The sequence below is a fragment of the Apodemus sylvaticus genome, chromosome 6 (assembly GCF_947179515.1).
Source record: "Apodemus sylvaticus chromosome 6, mApoSyl1.1, whole genome shotgun sequence".
In the NCBI taxonomy this organism is placed as follows: Eukaryota; Metazoa; Chordata; class Mammalia; order Rodentia; family Muridae; genus Apodemus; species Apodemus sylvaticus.
In genome coordinates this window covers 66263345-66284291 of record NC_067477.1, presented here as the reverse complement: position 1 = coordinate 66284291, position 20947 = coordinate 66263345, and the positions used below count along the sequence as shown (strand labels likewise).

Here is a 20947-nt window from a genome sequence, read left to right as displayed (position 1 = left end):
GTCACTGCTGCTCTCTGAAGCTCAGCCTCTGGAATCACATCTGGACCAGATGCTCCAGACTCTGCGTCATTCATTCCCCATCACTGTTGAACCTTTCTGAGACAGTCAGGCTGCTGTAGTTGTGCCTGTCTTGCATACTTTGTTTTCTGTGTTTTATGAGGCTTTGAGGCCTGCATTTGCCAGTACCCAAGGATAGCAATCAACTCACCTCAAGAAGGCTTCTTATATGCAAGAGAACAGAGCCCTTTACGAGTCAGCTCCCTCTGTCTTGCCTGGCATTTAAGTACCCAGGATCTTGTCCTGTACATTCCATCCCTTTCATGAAAGTCCACTATGGGTTCCTCCCATTCTTTTCTGTTGCAGTCTCTGTTTCTAGGAGGTCCCTGTGCTTCTCACAGGGTTCTCTGTCTTACTTTTCTTTTATTTTCTATATTATTTGTTTACATTCCAAATGCTTTCCCCTTTCCAGGTCCCCCCCTCCGTCCAAACATGTCCCATAAGCCCTCTTCTCTCCACCCATTCCCCAATCACCCCCCTCCCATTTCTCTGTCCTGGTACTCCCCTACATTGCTGCATCAAACCTTTCTAGGACCAGGGCCCTCTCCTTCGTTCTTGGGAATGATTTGATATGCTAATTGTGTCTTGAGTATTCGGAGCTTCTGGGCTAATTAATATCCACTTATCAGTGATTGCATTCCATGTATATTCTTTTGTGATTGGGTTACCTCACTTAGGATGATATTTTCCAGTTCCAACCATTTACCTAAAAATTTCATGAATTCATTGTTTTTAATTGCTGAGTAGTATTCCATTGTGCAAATATACCACATTTTCTGTATTCATTCCTCCACTGAGGGGCATCTGAGTTCTTTCCAGCTTCTGGCTATTATAAATAAGGCTGCTATGAACATAGTGGAGCATGTGTCCTTATTGCATGCTGGGGAATCCTCTGGGTATATGCCCAGGAGTGGTATAGCAGAGTCCTCTGGAAGTGTCATGCCCAGTCTTCTGAGGAACTACAAGACTGATTTCTAGAGTGCTTGTACCATCTTACAACCCCACCAGCAGTGGAGGAGTGTTCCTCTTTCTCTACATCCTCGCCAACACCTGCTGTCTCCTGAGTTTTTAATCTTAGCCATTCTGACTGGTGTGAGGTGAAATCTCAGGGTTGTTTTGATTTGCATTTCCCAATGACTAATGATGTTGAACATTTCTTAAGGTGTTTCTTAGCCATCTGATGTTCTTTAGGTGAAAGTTCTTTGTTTAGCTCTGTACCCCATTTTTAATAGGGTTATTTGGTTCTCTGGGGTCCGAACTTCTTGAGTTCTTTGTACATATTGGATATTAGTACATCTCCTCTGTCAGATGTGCAGTTGGTGAAGACCTTTTCCTAATTTGTTGGTTGTGGTTTTGTCCTTTTGACAGTGTCCTTTGACTCACAGAAACTTTGTAATTTTATGAGGTCCCATTTGTCAATTCTTGATCTTAGAGTGTAAGCTTTTGATGTTCTGTTCAGGAAATTTTCCTTGTGCCCATGTCCTCAAGAGTCTTCCCCATTTTCTATTGTATTAGTTTCAGTGTGGCTGGTTTTATGTGGAGGTCCTTGATCCATTTGGAGTTGAATTTAGTATAAGAAGATAAGAATGGATCAATTCGCATTCTTCTGCATGCTGACCTCCAATTGAACCAGCACCATTTGGTGAAAAGGCTATCTTTTTTCCACTGGATGTTTTCAGCTCCTTTGTTGAAGATCAAGTGACCATAGGTATGTGGGTTCATTTCTGGGTCTTCAATCCTATTCCATTGGTCCACCTGCCTGTCACTGTACCAATACCATGCAGTTTTAAACACTATTAATCTGTAGTATTGTTTGAGGTCTGGGATACTGATTCCCCCTGAAGTTCTTTTACTGTTGTTTTTTTGTTATTCCAGATGAATTTGAGAATTGCTCTTTCTAACTCTATGAAGAACTGAGTTGGTATTTTGATGGGAATCATGTTGAATGGGTAGATTGCTTTTGGCAAGATGGCCATTTTAACTATATTAATCCTGCCAATCCATGAGCATGGAAGATTTTTCCATTTTCTGAGGTCTTCTTCGATTTCCTTCTTCAGAGACCTGAAGTTCTTGTTATACAGATCTTGTATTTGTTTGGTTAGAGTCACATAAAGATACTTTATATTGTTTGTGAAGGGTGTCATTTCCCTAACTTCTTTCTCAGCCTGCTTATCCTTTGAGTATAGGAAGGCTACTGATTTGCTTGAGTGGATTTTATAACCAGTCACTTTGCTGAAGTTGTTTTTCAGTTATAGGAGTTCTCTGGTGGAGTTCTTTTGGGTCACTTAAGTATACTATCTTATCATCTGCAAATAGTGATAGTTTGACTTCTTCCTTTCCAATTTGTATCCCTTTGACCTCCTTATGTCGTCTAATTGCTCTACCTAGAACTTCAAGTACTTTATTGAAAAGATATGGAGAGAGGGGGCAGCCTTGTCTAGTCCCTGATTTTAGTGGGATTGCTTCAAGTTTCTCTCCATTTAGTTTGATGTTGGCTACCGGTTTGCTGTATATTGCTTTAACTATGTTTAGGTAGGGTCTTGAATTCCTGTTCTTTCCAAGACGTTTAGCACGAAAGGATGCTGAATTTTGTCAAAAGCTTTTTCAGCATCTAATGAAATGATCACATGGGTTTTTTTTTTTCTTTGAGTGTGTTTATGTACTGGATTGCATTGATGGATTTCCATATGTTGAACCATCCCTGCATCCCTGGGATGAAGCCTACTTGATCATAGTGGATGATCATTTTGATGTGTTCTTGGATTTGGTTGGCAAGAATTTTATTGAGTATTTTTGCATCGATATTCATAAGGGAAATTGGCCTGAAGTTCTCTTTCTTTGTTGGATCTTTGAGTGGCTTAGGTATCAGCGTAATTGTGGCTTCATAGAACCAGTTGGATAGTGTTCCTTCTGTTTCTATTTTGTGGAATAATTTGAAGAGTATTGGTGTTAGGTCTTCTTTGAATGTCTGATAGAATTCTGCACTAAAACCATTTGGTCCCGTGCTTTTTTTGGTTGGAAGACTTTCTATGACCCCTTTATTTCTTTAGGGACTATGGGACTGTTTAAATAATATATTTGATCCTGATTTAATTTTGGTGTTTGGTATCTGTCTAGGAAATTGTCCATTTCCTCCAGATTCTCCAGTTGTGTTTAGCATAGGCTTTTGTAGTTGGATCTGATGATTTTTTTCAATTTCCTCAGTTTCTGTTGTTATAGCTCCCTTTTCATTTCGAATTTTGTTAATTTGCATACTGTCTTTGTGCCCTTTGGTTAGTCTGGCTAAGGGTTTATCTCTCTTGTTGATTTTCTCAAAGAACCAGCTCCTGGTTTTGTTGATTCTTTGTATGGTTCTCTTTGTTTCTACTTGATTGATTTCTGCCCTGAGTTTGATGATTTCTTGTCTTCTACTCCTCTTGGGTAAATTAGCTTCTTTTTGTTCCAGGGCTTTCAGGTGTGCCATTAAGCTGCTAGTGTATGCTCTCTCTATTTTCTTTTAGGAGGCACTCAGGGCTATGAGTTTTCCGCTTAGCACTGCTTTCATTGTGTCCCATAGATTTGGGTATGTTGTGTCTTTGTTTTCATTAAATTCTAAAAAGTCTTTGATTTCTTTCTTTATTTCTTCCTTGACCAAGGTATCATTGAATAGAGTATTGTTCAGTTTCCATGTGTATGTGGGCTTTCTGTTGTTTTTGTTGCTATTGAACCCACTTTTACTCCATAGTGATCTGATAGGAAGCATAGGATTATTTTGATCTTCTTATATTTGTTGAGGTCTGTATTGTGATCAATTATATGATTGATTTTGGAGAAGGTACCATGAGGTGCTGGGAAAAGGGATATTCTTTTGCTTTAAGATGAAATGTTTTATATATATATTAAATCCAATTGGTCCAAAGCTTCAATTAGTTTCACTGTGTCCCTGTTTAGTTTCTGTTTTCCTGATCGGTCCATTGAAGGGAGTGGAGAATTGATGTCACCCACAATTATTGTTAGGTGAAATGTGTGCTTTGAGCTTTAGTAAAGTTTATTTTACAAATGAGGGTGTCCTTGCATTTGGAGCATAGATGATCAGGATTGAGAGTTCTTCTTGGTGTATTTTTCCTTTGACCAGCAAGAAGTGTCCTTCCTTGTCTCTTTTGATGACTTTAGGTTGAAAGCCAATTTTATCTGATATTAGAGTGGCTACTCCAGCTTGTTTCCTGAGACCATTTGCTTGTAAAATTGTCTTCCAGCCTTTTCCTCTGAGGTAGTATTTGTCTTTGACACTGAGGTGTGTTTCCTGTATGCAGCAAAATGTAGGTCCTGTTTACGTATCCAGTCTGTTAGTCTATGTCTTTTTATTGGGGAATTGAGTCCATTGATGTTAAGAGATATTAAGGAATAGTGATTATTACTTCCTGTCATTTTTGATGTTATTTTTTATATTTGATTGGTTATCTTCTTTTGGGTTTGATGAAAGAAGGTTAATATCTTGCTTTTTCCAGGGTGTAGTTTCCCTCCTTGTACTGGAGTTTTTTACCCATTATCCTTTGTAGGCTGGGTTTGTGGAAAAATATTGTGTAAATTTGTTTTTGTCATGGAATATCTTGGTTTCTCCATCTATGGTGATTGAGAGTTTTGCTGGGTATAGTAGTCTTGGCTGACATTTGTGTTCTTCTCTTAGAGTCTGCATGAGATCTGCTCAGGATCTTCTAGCTTTCGTGCTCTCTGGTGAGAAGTCTGGTGTAATTCTGATAGGTCTTCCTTTATATGTTATTTGCCCTTTTTCTCTTACTGCCCTTAATATTCTTTCTTTGTTTAGTACATTTGAGGTTTTGATTATTATGTGATGGGAGGTATTTCTGTTCTGGTCCAGTATGTTTGGAGTTCTGTAGGCTTCTTGTATATTCATGGACATCTCTCTCTTTAGGTTAGGGAAGTTTTCTTCCAGAATTTTGTTGAAGATATTTGCTAGCCCTTTAAGTTGTAAATCTTTACTCTCATCTATACCTATAATCCTTAGGTTTGGTCTTCTCACTGTGTCCTAGATTTCCTGGATGTTTTGGGTTACCAGCTTTTTGCATTTTGCATTCTTTGACTGCTGAGTCTATGGTTTCTGTGGTATTTTCGGCATCTGAAATTCTTTCTTCTATCTCTTGTATTCTGTTGTTGATATTTGCATCTATGGTCCCTGATTTCTTCCCAAGGTTTTCTATCTCCAATGTTGTCTCCCTTTGTGATTTCTTAGTTGTTTCTACTTCTGTTTTTTAGATCCTGGATGGCTTTGCCCAGTTCCTTCACTTATTTGTTTGTGTTTTCCTGTATTTCTTTAAGAGATTTTTGTGTTTCCTCCTTCATGACTTCTGCCTATTGACTCAATTTCTCCTGCATTTCTTTAAGTGGTTTTTGTGTATTGTCTTATTAGCTTCTATCTGTTGAGCCATATTTTCCTGGATTTCTTTAAGTGATTTTTGTGTTTCTATTGTAAGGGCTTCTAACTTATTCATGTTCTCCTGTATTTCTTTAAGAGATTTATTTATGTCCTTTTTGTGTTCCTCTAACAGAATCATGACCAGTTATTTTAAATTCAAATCTTCTTTTTCTGGTGTGTTGGGACTTTCTGGTATCCAGGACATGCTGTTGTTGGAGAACTGGGTTCAGATGCTGCCATATTGCCTTGATTTCTGTTAGTAACGTTCCTACATTTGCCTTTTGCCATCTGGTTATCTCTGACTTTAGTTGGTCTTGTTGTCACTGGCTGGGGTTAGAACCTTCGTGAGCCTGCAAAGCTATTTCTGCACCGCTGGATGACTAGGTTTCCCCTGGCACAGATTACTGATATGCTGCCCTCCTCTTGGGTGCTCTTGGAGCACTGGTGTGTCTTGCCCCAAACAATGCTATACTCTGGTTATATCTGTGAACCTGGGCTGCCTGTCTTCTCATTCATGGAGTGAAGATGGCAGATGCTGCGGGGACATTTTCTAAGTGCTGATCACTCTGCAGGGCAAATGACCCCCCAACAGGGTTGGCACACAGATGGCCCACAAAGCTGACCAGGCCCTGGGTGCAGGCAAAAGCCTGACAGGCTGGGACCCAAGCATTGTTAGCCTTTGGGTATGTCTGCCTACCTGGCGCTGTCTGTTAGATCTCTCTGGAGTCTGGGAGCCAAATGGCAGAGTGCTCCTCCAACCAAATCTTTTAATAATGAAATAATTTTAAATGCCATTTTCTATGGATCTCTGAGGTTTTTGAAAACCAACTATCTATAGTTTATCTGAATTGTCAAACATCATTTATTCTTAGCTATTTACTATTTTAATAACCTTGAAAACATTTTATTGTAGTTAATTAAACTAGTATCTAATATGACTGTGAGTTTGACTGACTATTAATTTGTATTTCTTTTTTAAACATTTTAAATTGTTTTATTTATTTACATTCCAAATGTTTCCCCCCTTTTTCTACCCTTTCTTCTCCAAGAGTTCTTCGCCCCATCCCTCCTCTCTTTTGCCTCTGAGTAGGAGCTTCCTCCTCACCCACCCCCACTCACCCACCAATAGCGTCAACTGACCTGGACCCCTGGGAGCTCCCAGAGACCATGCTACCTACCAAAGAACATACATGGGCTGGTAATTTGTATTTCTTAACCATCCCTAGTAGTTCACAAATTGTATTTTTTATCATCCCTAACAGTTTGCAATAGCATCTTTCAAAATGACTAGAACTTTATATTGCATCTTTAAGAATTATATAACACCTCAAATAAGCATTAAGAACACACACATAAATAATGTGTATAAAAATAACCTTAAATTTGTACAATATACAATAACCTATACCAATGCATCAAAAATAACTTTATTTCAATGTACAAAATTCTGTACCAATGTAACAAAATATAACCTCAATTTTGCCTTAAGTATAAAGATCTTCACCAATGTAAGATTATAGCTATAATTTTTTTTTTTTGGTTTAAGAGTAGATTCAATAATCTACCCCTATTTGTCTAATGTCTTATAATTTTTATACCCCCTTTTCTTTCACCCCCCTATTTTTTTATTGATATATTTTTTATTTACATTTCAAATGATTTCCCCTTTTCTGGGTCCCTATTCCCCACATGTCCTATTTTTTTTCTATTAGTTTCAGTATGTCAGGTTTTATGTGGAGGTCCTTGATACATTTGGAGTTGAGCTTGGTACAAGGAGATAAGAATGGATCAATGAAAAAAAGGACAGAGAAAAAAAAGATAGAAATCCCTGAGTTTAGCTCTCTATTTTATTTCCTCCCTATCCAAGACCATAATTATTTATAATATTCTCCTAAAATCACAACATACCTGTAAGTCATGGAATGACCAAAACTACCCACCCCAATTTATGAGATTAGGATGGCAATCTTCTTATAATGGTTTTCTGATGAATTGGGGTGAAGAATTTCTGTTTGGGGGCCCAAAAGAATATTGGGGAAATGGTTAAGTGGAGGAAAATCCAGCTGTCATCATTTGTTGTCCAGTCTCCATGTGTTGGTTAAGTTCAGGGCTTAACTGAAGTGCTTGGAACAGTCTGAAAGGCTGGATGTGCCAAGGTTATCTGGGATTAACAGACCTTTTTGAAGCTGTTTTAGAAGCAAGTTCCTAGAAACAGCACCAGTTTGAGGCAGGATCGATTGGGGAGCTAGAACAGCAGTTCTCAGCATCTCAGCATCCTCTAGGGGTGGATCCTGTCAGGGCTGCCCTCCTGATCTTCCATTTTGCAAACTACAAACCTTACAAGCAATACATAGTTCTACAAAGACATCTGTGTGGAAGATGCAGGATGCACAGACCAACTAAGAATGATGTCCGTCTCTTTGTTCGAAGGTAGTTTGATCGCATAATCAAACTGCAATTCAAATCTCCATTCATGCCATCTGAAAGTATCATATGTAACAGTAAGTCATGAGAATTTTGTAGCCAGTGAGATTTATTTGCTATGCAAGATGAAGTTTTGGCCGGAGACATATATATATGTCCCTGTCAGTTCCAGAGCTGTTTCAATAGATGGTCAGCAATATACATTACATTACCAGTGCATTTGCTCCTTTTTCATCTTCTGTCTTCAGATGAGATCTTCAGGGGGTCTCCCTCTATCAAATCTGGGTCTTATTACTTTGGAAGGAGTCCAAAATCTTTTCTTCTTTCCTATTAACACAAATACAAAGCCTCTCTCCCCACACAGCATGTCTTTGGTCTAGCAATTTGAAGTTATTAAGAGTATAGTCCAATTTACCAGTCCTGTTTTTATTTAGGTCTGTTCTATTTTGACTTCTCTCGTAGAGTATTTGTAATATTCTCACTCATAACAATCTTTGTTTTGATAATTTAAAACAATTTAAAATTATTATTATTATTATTATTAATTGAAACAGGGTTTTTCTGTGTAGCCTGGGCTTATTTGGATTTGCTTTGTAGATTAGGCTGTCCTGGAACTCACAAGGAATCTATCTGTGCCTGCCTTTGTCTCCCAAGTATTAAGAGCAAATATCTGGATTTATTTTTTTTATTATCTATGTACCCTTGAAAACATTTATATAAATTCCCATTTCCTTCTCCCTTCTTTGCAGATTAATATCTATGTGGATAAATGTACCTATATAAAGATATGAATACTTCTTAAGTGGGGCTATAAGTCCAGGTAATTGTAACCCAAACTCTATTAGTCTTAAATATACAAGTTGATAACACTTATTGGGCGTAGTATTTCATAAGCAAATTACCCAGCATGCAATTCTAGAAAACATTTTATGATTTTCCTTACCTAATTCTGTGCCTTTCTGTAAGGCACAGCAATCAGAGAAGTGTGTTTTGTTGAAAGTATAGTCAGTCATGTAGATCACATGAGCAGAGCAAGCATTAAAACAACAGAGCTACGTGATACTCAGTTCATTTTTAATGAAAACACAGGGATATCAAAATGGTATAGTTTTTAACAACCAGATACTCATTGTGGCAACAGCTATGAACACAAAGTATAGGGAGACAAAATGAGAAGGGAACTGGATATGTGAATAGAAAGAAAAAAATCTCAAATTTTATTTCCCAACAAAAATTAATGAGTTATATTGATTGAGTTGTAGATCTAAATATGATATATAAATGTGTTAAGCTTCCAGAACAAAGCTCTTTATGACCATGGGTTTACTAAAGATTTCTTGGTGCACAGGAAACTTAAATGAAAAGGGATTTTCGGGGCTGGAGTGATGGCTCAGTGGTTAAGAACACTGACTGCTCTTCCGAAGGTCCTGAGTTCAAATCCCAGCCACCACATGGTGACTCACAACCATTTGTAATGAGATCTGATGCCCTCTTCTGTGGTGTCTGAAGACAGCTATAGTGTACTTACATATAATATATAAATCTTAAAAAAAAAAAGAAAGAAAAAAGAAATGGGATTATCAAAGCTGAGATGGTGCACACCTTTAATCCCAGTACTCGAGAGGCAGAGACAGGCGGATCTCTATGAGTTTGAGGCCATCCTAGCCTACAGAGTGAGTTCTAGAACAGCCAGATTTATATTGGATGGACCTTTGGGAATTTCTTATTTTTCTTCCCATTAGTTCGGAAATGCTGTGTAGACAAATGAATTTAAAAATTGAAACCACTTAAAGAAAGCGAGTTTCTGACTTGTATAGGAGAGCATTTCCTAGTAAAACATGCTCAAAATGTTCCAAGGTAAGATGTTTCAGCTACAGGATGAAAGCACAGTAGACTCTCTGTACCTGACTGTAGGCCCCAAACCGATAAACATGTGTGTTTGTGTGTGTGGTTGTTTGTTCACACCTGGAAACCCTAATACTTAGGAGAATTTTGAGTTTCAGAACAATCTAAGCTATTGTCCTGATATTGTAATATCCTGTCTCAAAAGAGAAGGAGGGGAAGGAAGAAGAGGAAAAAGAAAAGAAGGAGGGAGGGAGGCAGAGAAGGAAGAGAAAAGAAAAATAATGTGTGAACTAAGGAGGTCTTGGCAAAGATTTCCTAGAAAAGCAAGACAAGGAAACTCTTCTGGTTTGAGGGACTGAGGCCAAGACCTTGTGCATAATAACTACACACTCTGTCCTGCTACAGGGCAATGGTGAGCAGGAGCTGCAAGCCATGGAAGAGGGCGGCCCAGTAAAGCAAGCACATGGGGCCTTCGTTTGGTCTCATAAGATTCAACTGAAAAGATTAATAGAAAAGATAAATCTATGTATTTTGGTAGATAATTCTGGCCTTTGTCTTCCTTACATAGAACAATGACTTATGTTTTAAAGAATGTTTAAATGACAAAAATTTATATTCAAGGTAGTAAATGTGCAGTGTGATTACCACGATCAAGTTAATTGCTGTAACTATTACCGCTCTTGCCATACCTTAGATACGCAGTGACCATTCATCTTATAGGAATGTTTGTTCCTTGTGAGTGGTTCACCGTCATATGTCTCCAAGTTCCTGGTACTTTGGTAGCCACCATTCTTATTTTTGCCTATATTTTGATTTCTTTAGACTCCACATATAAAAGAACTTGTGTAGCATTTGCCTCTCTCTCTCCCCATCTTGTCTCACTTAGCTTAGTGTCCCCCGGTTTGCCAGTATTGTGACAGGATTTGTTTCTTCTACTCATGGTTTAACAATACACACATCCCAGGGTGTGTGTGTGTAACACTTTTCCACTGGTGTCTACTTAGGTTATTTATGCCTCTTGGTTATTATAGATAATGCTGTGATGCACATGAGAACACAGATACCTTTTCAAGATACCGATACTAATTTTCTTTTGATGTATATACCCAGAAAAGGAATTGCTGGACCAGAAGTAGTTCTCATATCAAGTTTTGAAGAACTTTCCTACCATTCTTTTAAAAATGATTTTATGTGTATGGGTGCTTCTTTGCCTTCATGTATGTCTGTGTACCACATGTGTGTCTGATACCTGTGGAGGCCAGAAAGGCTGTCGGATCTCCTGGATCTGAAGTTACCAAAAAATATGAGCTACCATGTAGATGTTAGGAATCAAACTGAGGTCTCCTGAAAGAGCAGACAGTGCCTTTAACCACCTCAGCATCTTTCCTGCCCCCTTAATATGATATTTCATAATGGGTATAATAATTTCCATTTCTAACAACAGCTCAAGTTCTTCAATCCTCACTTTATTGCTTTTCTTTTAAAAATACTGTATTTATTCAGTGTGTGTGTATGTGTGTGTGTGTCTGTGTGTGTGTGTCTGTGTGTCTGTCTTATACAGAACTTGATGCATATATGGGGGTCAGAGGACAACTCACAAGAGTCTGCTTTCTCTTTCCACCATGTGGAACCTGGGGAAAAAACTCAAGTTGTCCAGGTTGTTGGGTGTGGTAGAAAACACCTCCACCCATTAAGCCATCTATCCCTGTGGCCCCCCTTTTGATAAACCGCTGTACTAATAAGCAGAGGCTAATATTTTACTGTGATTTGATTTACATTTCTCTGATGATCATAATGTTGAGTATCTTTTCATACACTGCTTGAGCATTGTGTTTGTTTTGGGATGCCAATTCAAATCCTTTTGTTATATGGGTTTGTTGTTGTTATTATTGTGTCATTGTTGCCATAAGCCCCTCCTATATCTAAGATAACACACGCACACACACACACACACACATGCACACATACACACGCATCTATACATATCTTGTGTTTTCTTCTATTCTGTAAGATACCTTTCCTTTTTGCTGACTGCTTCCTTTGCTGCACAAATTACTTTCTTGTTCACAGTAGTGAATGAAACATCTAAAATAAGGCCAGTCATTTAGTTGTCTGGGAGTGTGTGGGAACAGAGTGGTTTCACAGAATGAAATGGCTCCCACAGCCCCTCCTCCACTCCAGGCAGTATCAGCTGCTGCTGCTTTCTGGGAGCCCAGATACCTGTGTGTCAGCAGCTTCCCCAGTCTCTGTAGTCTACAAATCAAGTTGCTCTGTGACTCTGTGGTGACAATTATAGGAAGAGGTTAATTTGATATAGGAAGAGGTTAAATTGATACAGACTGCAACTTTTCCCCCAGAGGTACTGAAAGCAACAGAAAGCATCCTAAACTCAGTTTAAAATTCATTATGTGCTAAGACTTCAGGGCTGTGTGTTTTCAGCAGTGGAGCTTTGGGGGGGGAGGTGCAGGTGGTGATTGTCTAGCACCTATAGACTCTTCCCAGAAACCTTAGAGTCAGTCTTATTTAAACTCCTAACATCTGCATCTCTCCATATCCTTTTTTTTAGGGTCCTAGTTTAGTTTTTACCTTGTTAATGATAAAACCAGTGCATGACTCTTGATAGATGGGGAATGTCTGAAACTACAGAGAAGAGGAAACAGAAGAATAAAGGGGGATTGTTCTTTCCAAGCCAATATGACCGCAGCCTTTTTTCTTGATGGCCATAGTTTGCAGCAATACAGATGAGATTTCCCTTCTACACTTAACAATTTACCTCAGTCTCTGATTCATTACATCGTCGACAGGAAAACAAATGTTATTGTGAAGACTACTGGAATTAGGAACGTAGCTTTCTTATACATTTCTGTGCTCTCCGTATTATCTTAGTGAGAAAAAGTTGTCTTTTTCAGAACGGGAAAAGCAAGATGGCAAGTGGGATAATGCATCAGAGACTTTCTCCTTAAGGAAAAGCCTCCTTGGTGTCCATACCCACTCACATGTGCATCGTATGCACTTTATAACGATATAACTAAATGTAGTTATTGGACTTAGGTCATTTTGTTGCTAGGCATACATAAATTATTTGAGAATACATGTACTTTTCTTTTTCAATCAACAAGCTCAGTGAAGAGGTGGAAGATATTTATGGATTCTTCTGGAAATTTTTCTAGGAGCATTTTGTGTGTGTGTGTGTGTGTGTGTGTTTACATGCGCGCGCACAGTGCTCCATACAGCCCCAAATTAATAAGACGGTAGGCCTTATGTTCCACCCACACAGATGAACAATAGAAAAAAAAAATCCATACTACCTCTTCATCTTAACTTGAGTCAAATGTGAAATTTTTCCAGCGGGGAGCTGGCAGGTGATATATATTCAGACAGATCAAGGAGTCCATTCCCGAGATTAGGCAGCAAAACAGCTCCTCCTAAAAGTAATTGGTTCTTTGCTCATTATCTCTTTGTTTCCCCGTCCCCTCCCCCACCCCATCCCTGTTTTCATCCTTCCTTGGCATTTCCGGACTCAGACTCTACATCTGAATTTTGTTGTATCTGTACTTCTGCTTATGTGATTGTATCAGATCCTGAGAGCTTATTGTGTTTCAGGATTGCCTCTAGTTGAGAATTTACCTCCCAAGAGGTCGTTTAAACCTAAGTCGATGGCTTCTTTAGGGCTGGAGGAATTGCTCTTAGTGCTCTATCCTTCAGCAATGCTTCAGGGGGAGACACAAGAGAAAGAAACGCCTTAGGTGAGAGTCAAGGGCCCTTTGCATGCATTTCCTTGACACTTTGTCACAGTTTAATTTGCAAACAGCCTACATTCCTCTTCCTAGAGAATTCTTCCAAATATCCTATCCAATCCCCAGGCTAGAGGAAGAGGAACAGAAGAAAAGAAGAAGAAGAAAAAAACAACAGGGCAATTTGGTATTAAGAGTAGAAAAGAGAGGGTCTAATTCAGAGCTTTTAGCTGAAAAAAAGTATTTGAAAACCTGTTACTCATACAAGACCACCCAGTCAGAATACAGGAGGACTTTATGCATGACCAGTCTCTCAGATGTCCCCCTCGGTTACACCCTGCTCACTGAAGTTTTGTGGAACTGCAGCAGGTTTTTGAAATAACCCAACCTCAAAAGAACCCTGGAGAGGCTTGGGGTTTTTGTTTGTTTGTTTGTTTCTACAAAGCTGGTTATTAATGTGAAAACTACTTTCTACTTCTAATTTGCAATCCTTGTTTTTTGTTTTCTTTTCCAGAATAAATACTAAGGCTCATGTACTAGACATGGCTAGAAAGTCTGAGAACCCCGAAACTTGAACATTTGGAAAGGATCTGGTGTAGAAGGAGCACCAGACTGTTCAATCAATAGCTACACAATTCTTCTTGGTCTCCCTGTAAGGTCAAATCATCTCTGTAGGGCTCAGCATCGAAGTGTTGCTCATCTTCTTTAGTGAACTTACAGACTGAGTAATTTGAGTGAGGGGCAGGGGGAGGAGAGGAGAATGCCCTTGGTTATTGTTAAATGCCTTTTGGTTATCGTGCATGTGTCCAGGGGACCAGAGAAAGGTAAATAGGTGCAGAATTGGAATTCTGAAAATAATTAAGGAGCCATTTAGAAGTTTCTACCTCCAGAATGTCTTGTAAATATAAGTGGTTTTGAAGGATGCAGTTTCTCAGGCAGATTTTGAACACTAAATAATACAACCACCTCTGCAGAAATTGCTAGGCCTGGAGGTAGGGACCCTAATTCCTCTAAGGGCAAATTTGACTCTCTGTTATTCATATTCACCAACAACTTACTCTGTTTAGCTGAAACATTCACGGCAGACACAGGGTTAACCAAATATTCAACCATGTCAAGTCGACAGCCATATGCTTGTATATCTTATCCACAAGGCAAGATTGCTTTAATGTGTGTGTCTGCACATGTGTGGAGAAAAGAGAGGGAGACTCACACAAAGAGGACCGGAGAGAGAGACAGAGCGGCTAATGAATTGTATCAACCAAGGCAAGGGAATAATAAAACTCCATTGTTAACAGCGAAGGTGTAGGTTAACCTGGGCTCAGATAACTTCTTTCTAACCCTTCAGTAGCACATTATCTAAGAAACTAAAGTGCTAAATTGGCCAGATAAGAGATGTGATAAGATGTAAGATCTTCTGAACAACAAGGAAAGAAAATTGAAGTGAAAATTGCAATCTCCACCAGCAAAGAGATTCAAGTGAGATGAAGAGAAAATGTTTACAATGGAAGGAGCGCCAGCACACGTGAAGAGGATGATATTTAATAATAAAGATTAAATTGGAGACTTGGGAAGGAAAGGACGAAGCAAGCTAGAGTCACACAGCTCCACCTCCACCAGGATATGGGCATGGGGGTTGGGAACAGCTTCAAGGAGCTTACCAGACTCAGCAACAGCACTACAGGACACTGAGCTTACAGCTGATGTCAAGACAGTGACAACAGATTTGATTTTTTTTTTCCTGCAAGAAGAACACTGGTGTGATAGTCACCGGAGGCTGTCACGACCTGTACAAGAGCTTCATCTCACTGACAGAAAGACAAGAGTGAATACAGACAGACAGGGGAGCACAAAGGCTGTGCCATCCCAAAGCTGGGGGTTTGGGAGCTGGGGTTGGTGGAGACAAAACAGAGAGAGATGGAAAGGTGTATGCACTCAATCTAAAGTTCTCAGCCTACCATTAACCCTAGACTAACTACTTATGATCTCATTGACCTTAAACTCCATGTATGAAAGTAGGGTTGGCAGTGCTACCTCTTAAGGACTGAATGTGCTAATGTATGCAAAAATCCTTGGACTATCTATGCCCTGGAACACAGGGGAGAGTTATAAGTGTTAACAAGTCGCTGGGCTCTCTGGGGACAGCTTCAGGAAGGGCCTTGAGTCATGTATTGGGCTTTCAGCTTGCCCTTGCAGCCTGTCCATATGTATGATGGCTGCATAATATATACAAGGTGACAACTGTCCTACTTAGGGGAAGCTTGGAGGGTGACTAAATATGAGGTAAACTAAGAACAACAGTTACCTTTGAGGTTTGTAATTATTTTGTGCCAGTTTCTTGACTGTAAAACAAAATCCTCTCTACCTCTCTCTCCCTTTCTCTCTCTCCCTCTCCCCCCTCACTGTGTGTGTGTGTGTGTGTGTGTAAGGTTTCTGTGAGATCAGCTGTGAAATTCCACTACAATCTTTATGAGTGTGAATTTGCCTTGTAAGGTTCAAAGTGGAGGGCTGGGCCAGACACTTGCTCTGGGGAGGGAGACCCTGTGGAGAGGGAGTATTAGCATATGCTCCTCCCCACAGTTACCTGGGAACAACCAGGTTGGCCTGGCCCACTATAAAAGGGGCTGCTTGCCCCTCCCCCCTCACTTGCTTTCTGACCTCTGGCTGTCTTGCTCTCTCTTGCTCTTCCTCTTCCCTTCCCCCACCCCTCGTAGCCATGGGTGCTCATAGCCCTGGCCAGATTCTACTTCTCTACTCTCTCCCTCTCTCTGCCTCTTCTACCTTCTTTGCTCCCCTCCCTATGTCCTGAATAACCTCTATACTCTACTATACCCGACATGGTCCCTCTGAGACACCCCCTTCCCCCATATCTCATCAACCCCCCATAGAACATATTCTTATACCTCTTTATCTTTTTTTTTATATATATATAAACACATCAAGGAGTCCCTGACTGTCTTTATAGCTGTTGGCAGAAAAGACTTGGATTCAGCGTTTGTCAGAATCAAGGATTCCAGCTTTCGGGACACAGAGGAAATGAACACTTTTCTATCTTAACATAGGCATGGACAGAATAACATAGATGCCAACCTGAGACTAAAGTGAAACCTTGAGATGTGAATGCATTTTGCTCTTTCCATGGGGTCTTTTCTTTCTAAAGGAAGGACTTTCTGGCCAATGGCAAATGAATACAAAAGCCTAACAGTTTGTATTATGTTATGGCTGCTGGTGTCACTGTCCCCTTCCTGCCCAGAGCACAGTTGACTCACTGGGTCCATCCTGCTGTGACTCTAACCCTATGGCTCTAATTTGGTTCACCATTTAGGACCATGTGGAATCAGGCTGTGAGTCCATTTTCCCCCACACCCTCCTGTTAAGTCAGCCTCCCTACAGACTGATCTCTTCCCCACCCAGACTTCACATTTATAGACCCTCCCCACTTCACAGGGTCCAAGAGCTACTGAATGGGTCTCTTCTTAACTTCCTCCTATTCATGCAGGAAGACTATGGAAGAGCCCAGCACACAGCCAGTTACAAATCCCAACTCAGGCCTTCCTCAGAAATCCCTTCCTCTTTTTCTTTAACATCTGCTTGGCCAAGTCTAACAGAGAAGCTCCTGCAGGTCCCAATACATGTCTTACAAAGTTGGGGCTCCCTCCCTACCAATCATTCCTTAGAAAGGGGTTTTATGATACAAATTTGATAATCTCCCATGCACATTGGCACTATTCTAATTGAAGTTGTAAGCCCATAAAATTCAAGCCCTTTGTCTTCCTGAAGGCCACAAGGTTTAAAAAGATACTATTGTCCCGCCTAACACCCACTACATTGTCTCCAGGGACTGATTAAACAGAGTTCTGAATTGAAACAGTGAGGATTTTGTCTAGGTCCTTTTTAGGCCTGACAATGCCTTTTTCAGTATCTAGCACAAAAGGAGGTTTAAGGATGGAGATTCTTCTAAGATAGCCCCATCCATATGGCAGATAAGGTGACAGGCAGCTGAGACCCAAGTGTACCACCCACCCACCCCCATCCCAGGTGACAACCTTGCCTCCTCCTCCTCCTCCTCTTCTTCCTCCTCTTCCTCTTCTTCCTCCTCTTTCTCCTCTTCTTCCTCTTCCTCTCCCTCCTCCTCTTCCTCCTCCTCCTCCTTTTCCTTCTCCTCCTCCTCTTCCTCCTCCTCTTCCTCCTCCTCCTCCTCCTCCTCTTCCCCCTCCTCCTCCTCCTCTTCCTCCTCCTCCTCCTCCTCCTCTTCTTCCTTGGACAAGAAAGGGAAGACCTTTACCAAGCCCCCAATGCCTGTTCTTCAGACCTCATCAGGGGCCTTGTCCCTGTTCCTGGACCAACTGGATAGTTCTCTCCTCTTTCTGAAATGGGTTTCCAGAAATAAGATCACAGCTTCAGAGACAGTGAGAGCCTCTGCCCTGGATATCCTTACTCAGAAAACAAAACAAAACAAAACAAAACAAAACAAAACAAAACAGGTGCAAACCAAGGCCTGGAATGGAGAGGAGATCACTCCGTGTGTACACTGCTGACTGGACTCTTACTAGCTGATCGAACCCCAACATAGCTTCACTAAATCTCCAGGCCCTCTTTGCCTAGGGTAGCCTGTAAGCAGTGCCCTGGCCCTTTTTATTGTTTCACTCCCCCCCCCCCCAATCCAGGCCCACCACTGCCAGGAAGAGGAGGAAAGAACCACATAAGGAAGCACTCGTGACTTTAACTGTAGGTTCCAAGTTCCGCGGTTCCAGGCTCCTCAGTCCTCAAGTTCTAGAACAGCCTTGAGCCAGGACCCTGCTTGCCTGGCAGGATCCACTTTCAGTTTTGAGCCAGAGACTAAAGAATCACCACCAGGTTCTCTCCGAAGAGGTGCCACCGGTCGATCGGCCCCCACCCCCCACTTCCCTCCGTTGCCTCCCTCCACTCCCTTTCCTTGCCAAAGTCTTGTTGGGACTTCATTCTGACCTACAGCGTAACCGGTGGTACGGTGAAACGCCTCAATTCTTCCCACCTCCAGTCAAGGGAAACCAGTTCCCATTCCTTTAGCCCTTTAGCGGCAGGAGCGCCAGGGACCCAACCCTCCACAGTATAATCTACCACCACAAACCAAGGGGGGAAACACTCTATTTCTTTTTAAAAAATAAGTTGCTTCATACAAGTCACTATTTAAAAATAATACTATGATGCTCAAGAAATAAAATCTAGCTCTGGGATTCGCGGCGGGTGCGGTGGGTCAACAATCGGGAGTCTTGGAGAAAGTCCCTTGTGTGATTTTTTTCCCCCCGATTGCTGGTTAGGACACGCCAGGGACCCAAGTCACAAGAAGAGCTCCTGCAAGGGTCACCTCCTGACTTTGGTGCGGTTGTAGCTCTACTGTGGCGGGACAAACAGCAGTGTCCCAAGTCTAGAGTGGCTCTAGGCTCCCCTCAGCAGCCTCACCAGTTCCAGGAGACCAGAGCTGGTGGTGCTAAGTGCTGGTAGGCAGGGAAGAGGCCTAGCGCCGAGCCCGGGCCGAAGGCGGTGTAGCCCGGCACTGGGCATGCAGTGGCCGGGCGTGCGCTGCACTTGTCCTGGGGCACCGCAGCGGTCCCCTCACCCCTGCCATTGCACGGTGGCCTGTCGTGAATCAGCACGGGTACCATTACGCGGCGAAGCAGACCAGGAGCAGCGTGCAGATCAGCTGATGCTGCCATTTCCGAAGACTCTGTGACCCCTGGCGCTCGCCCACGCTTCAACTTGTAGCGGTGGTTCTGGAACCAGATCTTGACCTGCGTGGGCGTGAGGCGCAGAAGTCGAGCCAGCTGTTCCCTCTCGGGCGCCGAAAGGTAGCGCTGCTGCCGAAAACGCCGCTCCAACTCCAAGGTCTGGGCCTTGGTGAACAGCACCCGCCGCTTCCTCCTCTTCTCTGCGTCGGAGCCGGCGGACGCTCGCACGAGGGAAGGCAGCTGCGACGAGTCTGCAGGGCTGGTCTCCAGGCCGCTCTCATCCGAGGCTGGGAACCACAAAGCAGACATCGCCTGGTGAGAGGCCAGCCTCTGCGAGTGTCTGGGACCCGTCTCCCACCCTTGCCTCCACCTGGAGTCCCCAATTCCTTTACTCCCGGCTTTGAGAGCCATTTGCTTTGCTGGATTCACATCTGGGCACCTACGTCCTCTACTCTAACGACCTCATCTATAATACAAAAGTAATCAGCAGACCTGAGATGATGCTGCCCGGGAGAAACCCACCCTGAGGTCCGCTTAAAGGAATCGCAACAGCAGCGGAGCTGACAGACTAGCTTCCCATAAGCTGGGTCACCGATACAGGTCACCTCTGTTTTGACAAACTTTGCAAAGCCCTGGGACACAAAAGGAAGGTGTTTCAAATCTTTAAATATCTCGACCTTTTCAGATCGCCAGACAGCAAAACCACTACCTTCCGCAGCAGTCGCGGTCCAGGGATCTACTGTCAGGATGTGCGGACCCGGATGCACCACCTGTCGGTTTAGGGACCACAGAGCCTCGCGCTTTCTCTAGGGTCCAAGGAACCTGAATCTGGCTTGGGAATCTCCACTCTCCTTCCCTGAAGCCAGAGGCTTGGCTGGGTTCCTCCTCCGCGCCCCCCTCCCCCGCCGCAGTCCTGGCTCACTCACACGGATAGTGGCCGCGCTCCGACTCCAGCCAGGCGGCGGTCTGAGGACCGCACGTCTGTTGCTCCCGCCTCACCCTTGGCTGCGCGTCCTGTTCAGGTAAATTCAGGAGGCTGCGCACCGTGAAGCCGAGGCGTCCAGAGGTGGCCATGGCCGAGGAGGGGGAAGAAGGTGGGGGCCGGGGTAGGCTAGGAACCCAAGGACGTCTGGGGACGCCGCTCTTAAGGATGGAAGTGGGAAGCGCTCGCCATGCACTGGTCTCAGGGTGTCGACGCCTTTGCGGAGGAATCCCTATTTATATAAACAGCCCTCGCCACTCTGAGGGCTTTGAAAGCCGCGGTCCGGGTGTTCAAGACCTTAAGTACCTGAGTGAGTGCTGGAGCGAAGCCAGGGCAAGTCCGGAAGGTGCCATCTCCGCCCCCGCCCCGCCTCGCCCCAGCCCCCCTCTGCAAGGCTACCTCCCAGAGGTCGCAGGAAGCTGGCCTGGTATTAGCGATTGTCTGATTAGACCAAAGTGGGGACAGATAATGGGGATTGTTACCAGTGAATAACATCTTGGGTGGCGAACAGTGACCACAGTCCTTCCAACCGAGCCCTAGCTTCCTTCTCCTCTCGGACTGACGGGGGGGGGGGGGGGGGGGGGGGGGGGGCTGGGCTGGGTGGTAGAGCTGGGGAGGGTGGGGTGACTTATTATTCCTTGTTTGTTTTTTCCGGAGCTTGCTTGCTGGAATGGTAGTTTCTCGTAATTATTTGGAAAGCGATTTATAACTACGTTAAACTGATGCACTTTTTTTTTTGGTAGCATCCCTTAGATAGCAGAGGATGGCCTGGTTTTTCCAGATG

The 20947-nt window shown here is 42.6% G+C and overlaps 1 protein-coding gene across 1 annotated transcript; it reads right to left on the bottom strand.

Moving 5' to 3' along the window:
• Positions 1–18911: 18911 nt before the first annotated feature.
• Nkx2-8 (NK2 homeobox 8) lies at positions 18912–20255 on the bottom strand. Its single transcript, XM_052184710.1, has 2 exons — positions 20108–20255; positions 18912–19468 (listed from the first exon to the last, which is right to left on the bottom strand). The coding sequence occupies exons 1-2, from the start codon at positions 20253–20255 to the stop codon at positions 18912–18914; spliced, it is 705 nt and encodes a 234-aa protein (XP_052040670.1).
• Positions 20256–20947: the final 692 nt, after the last annotated feature.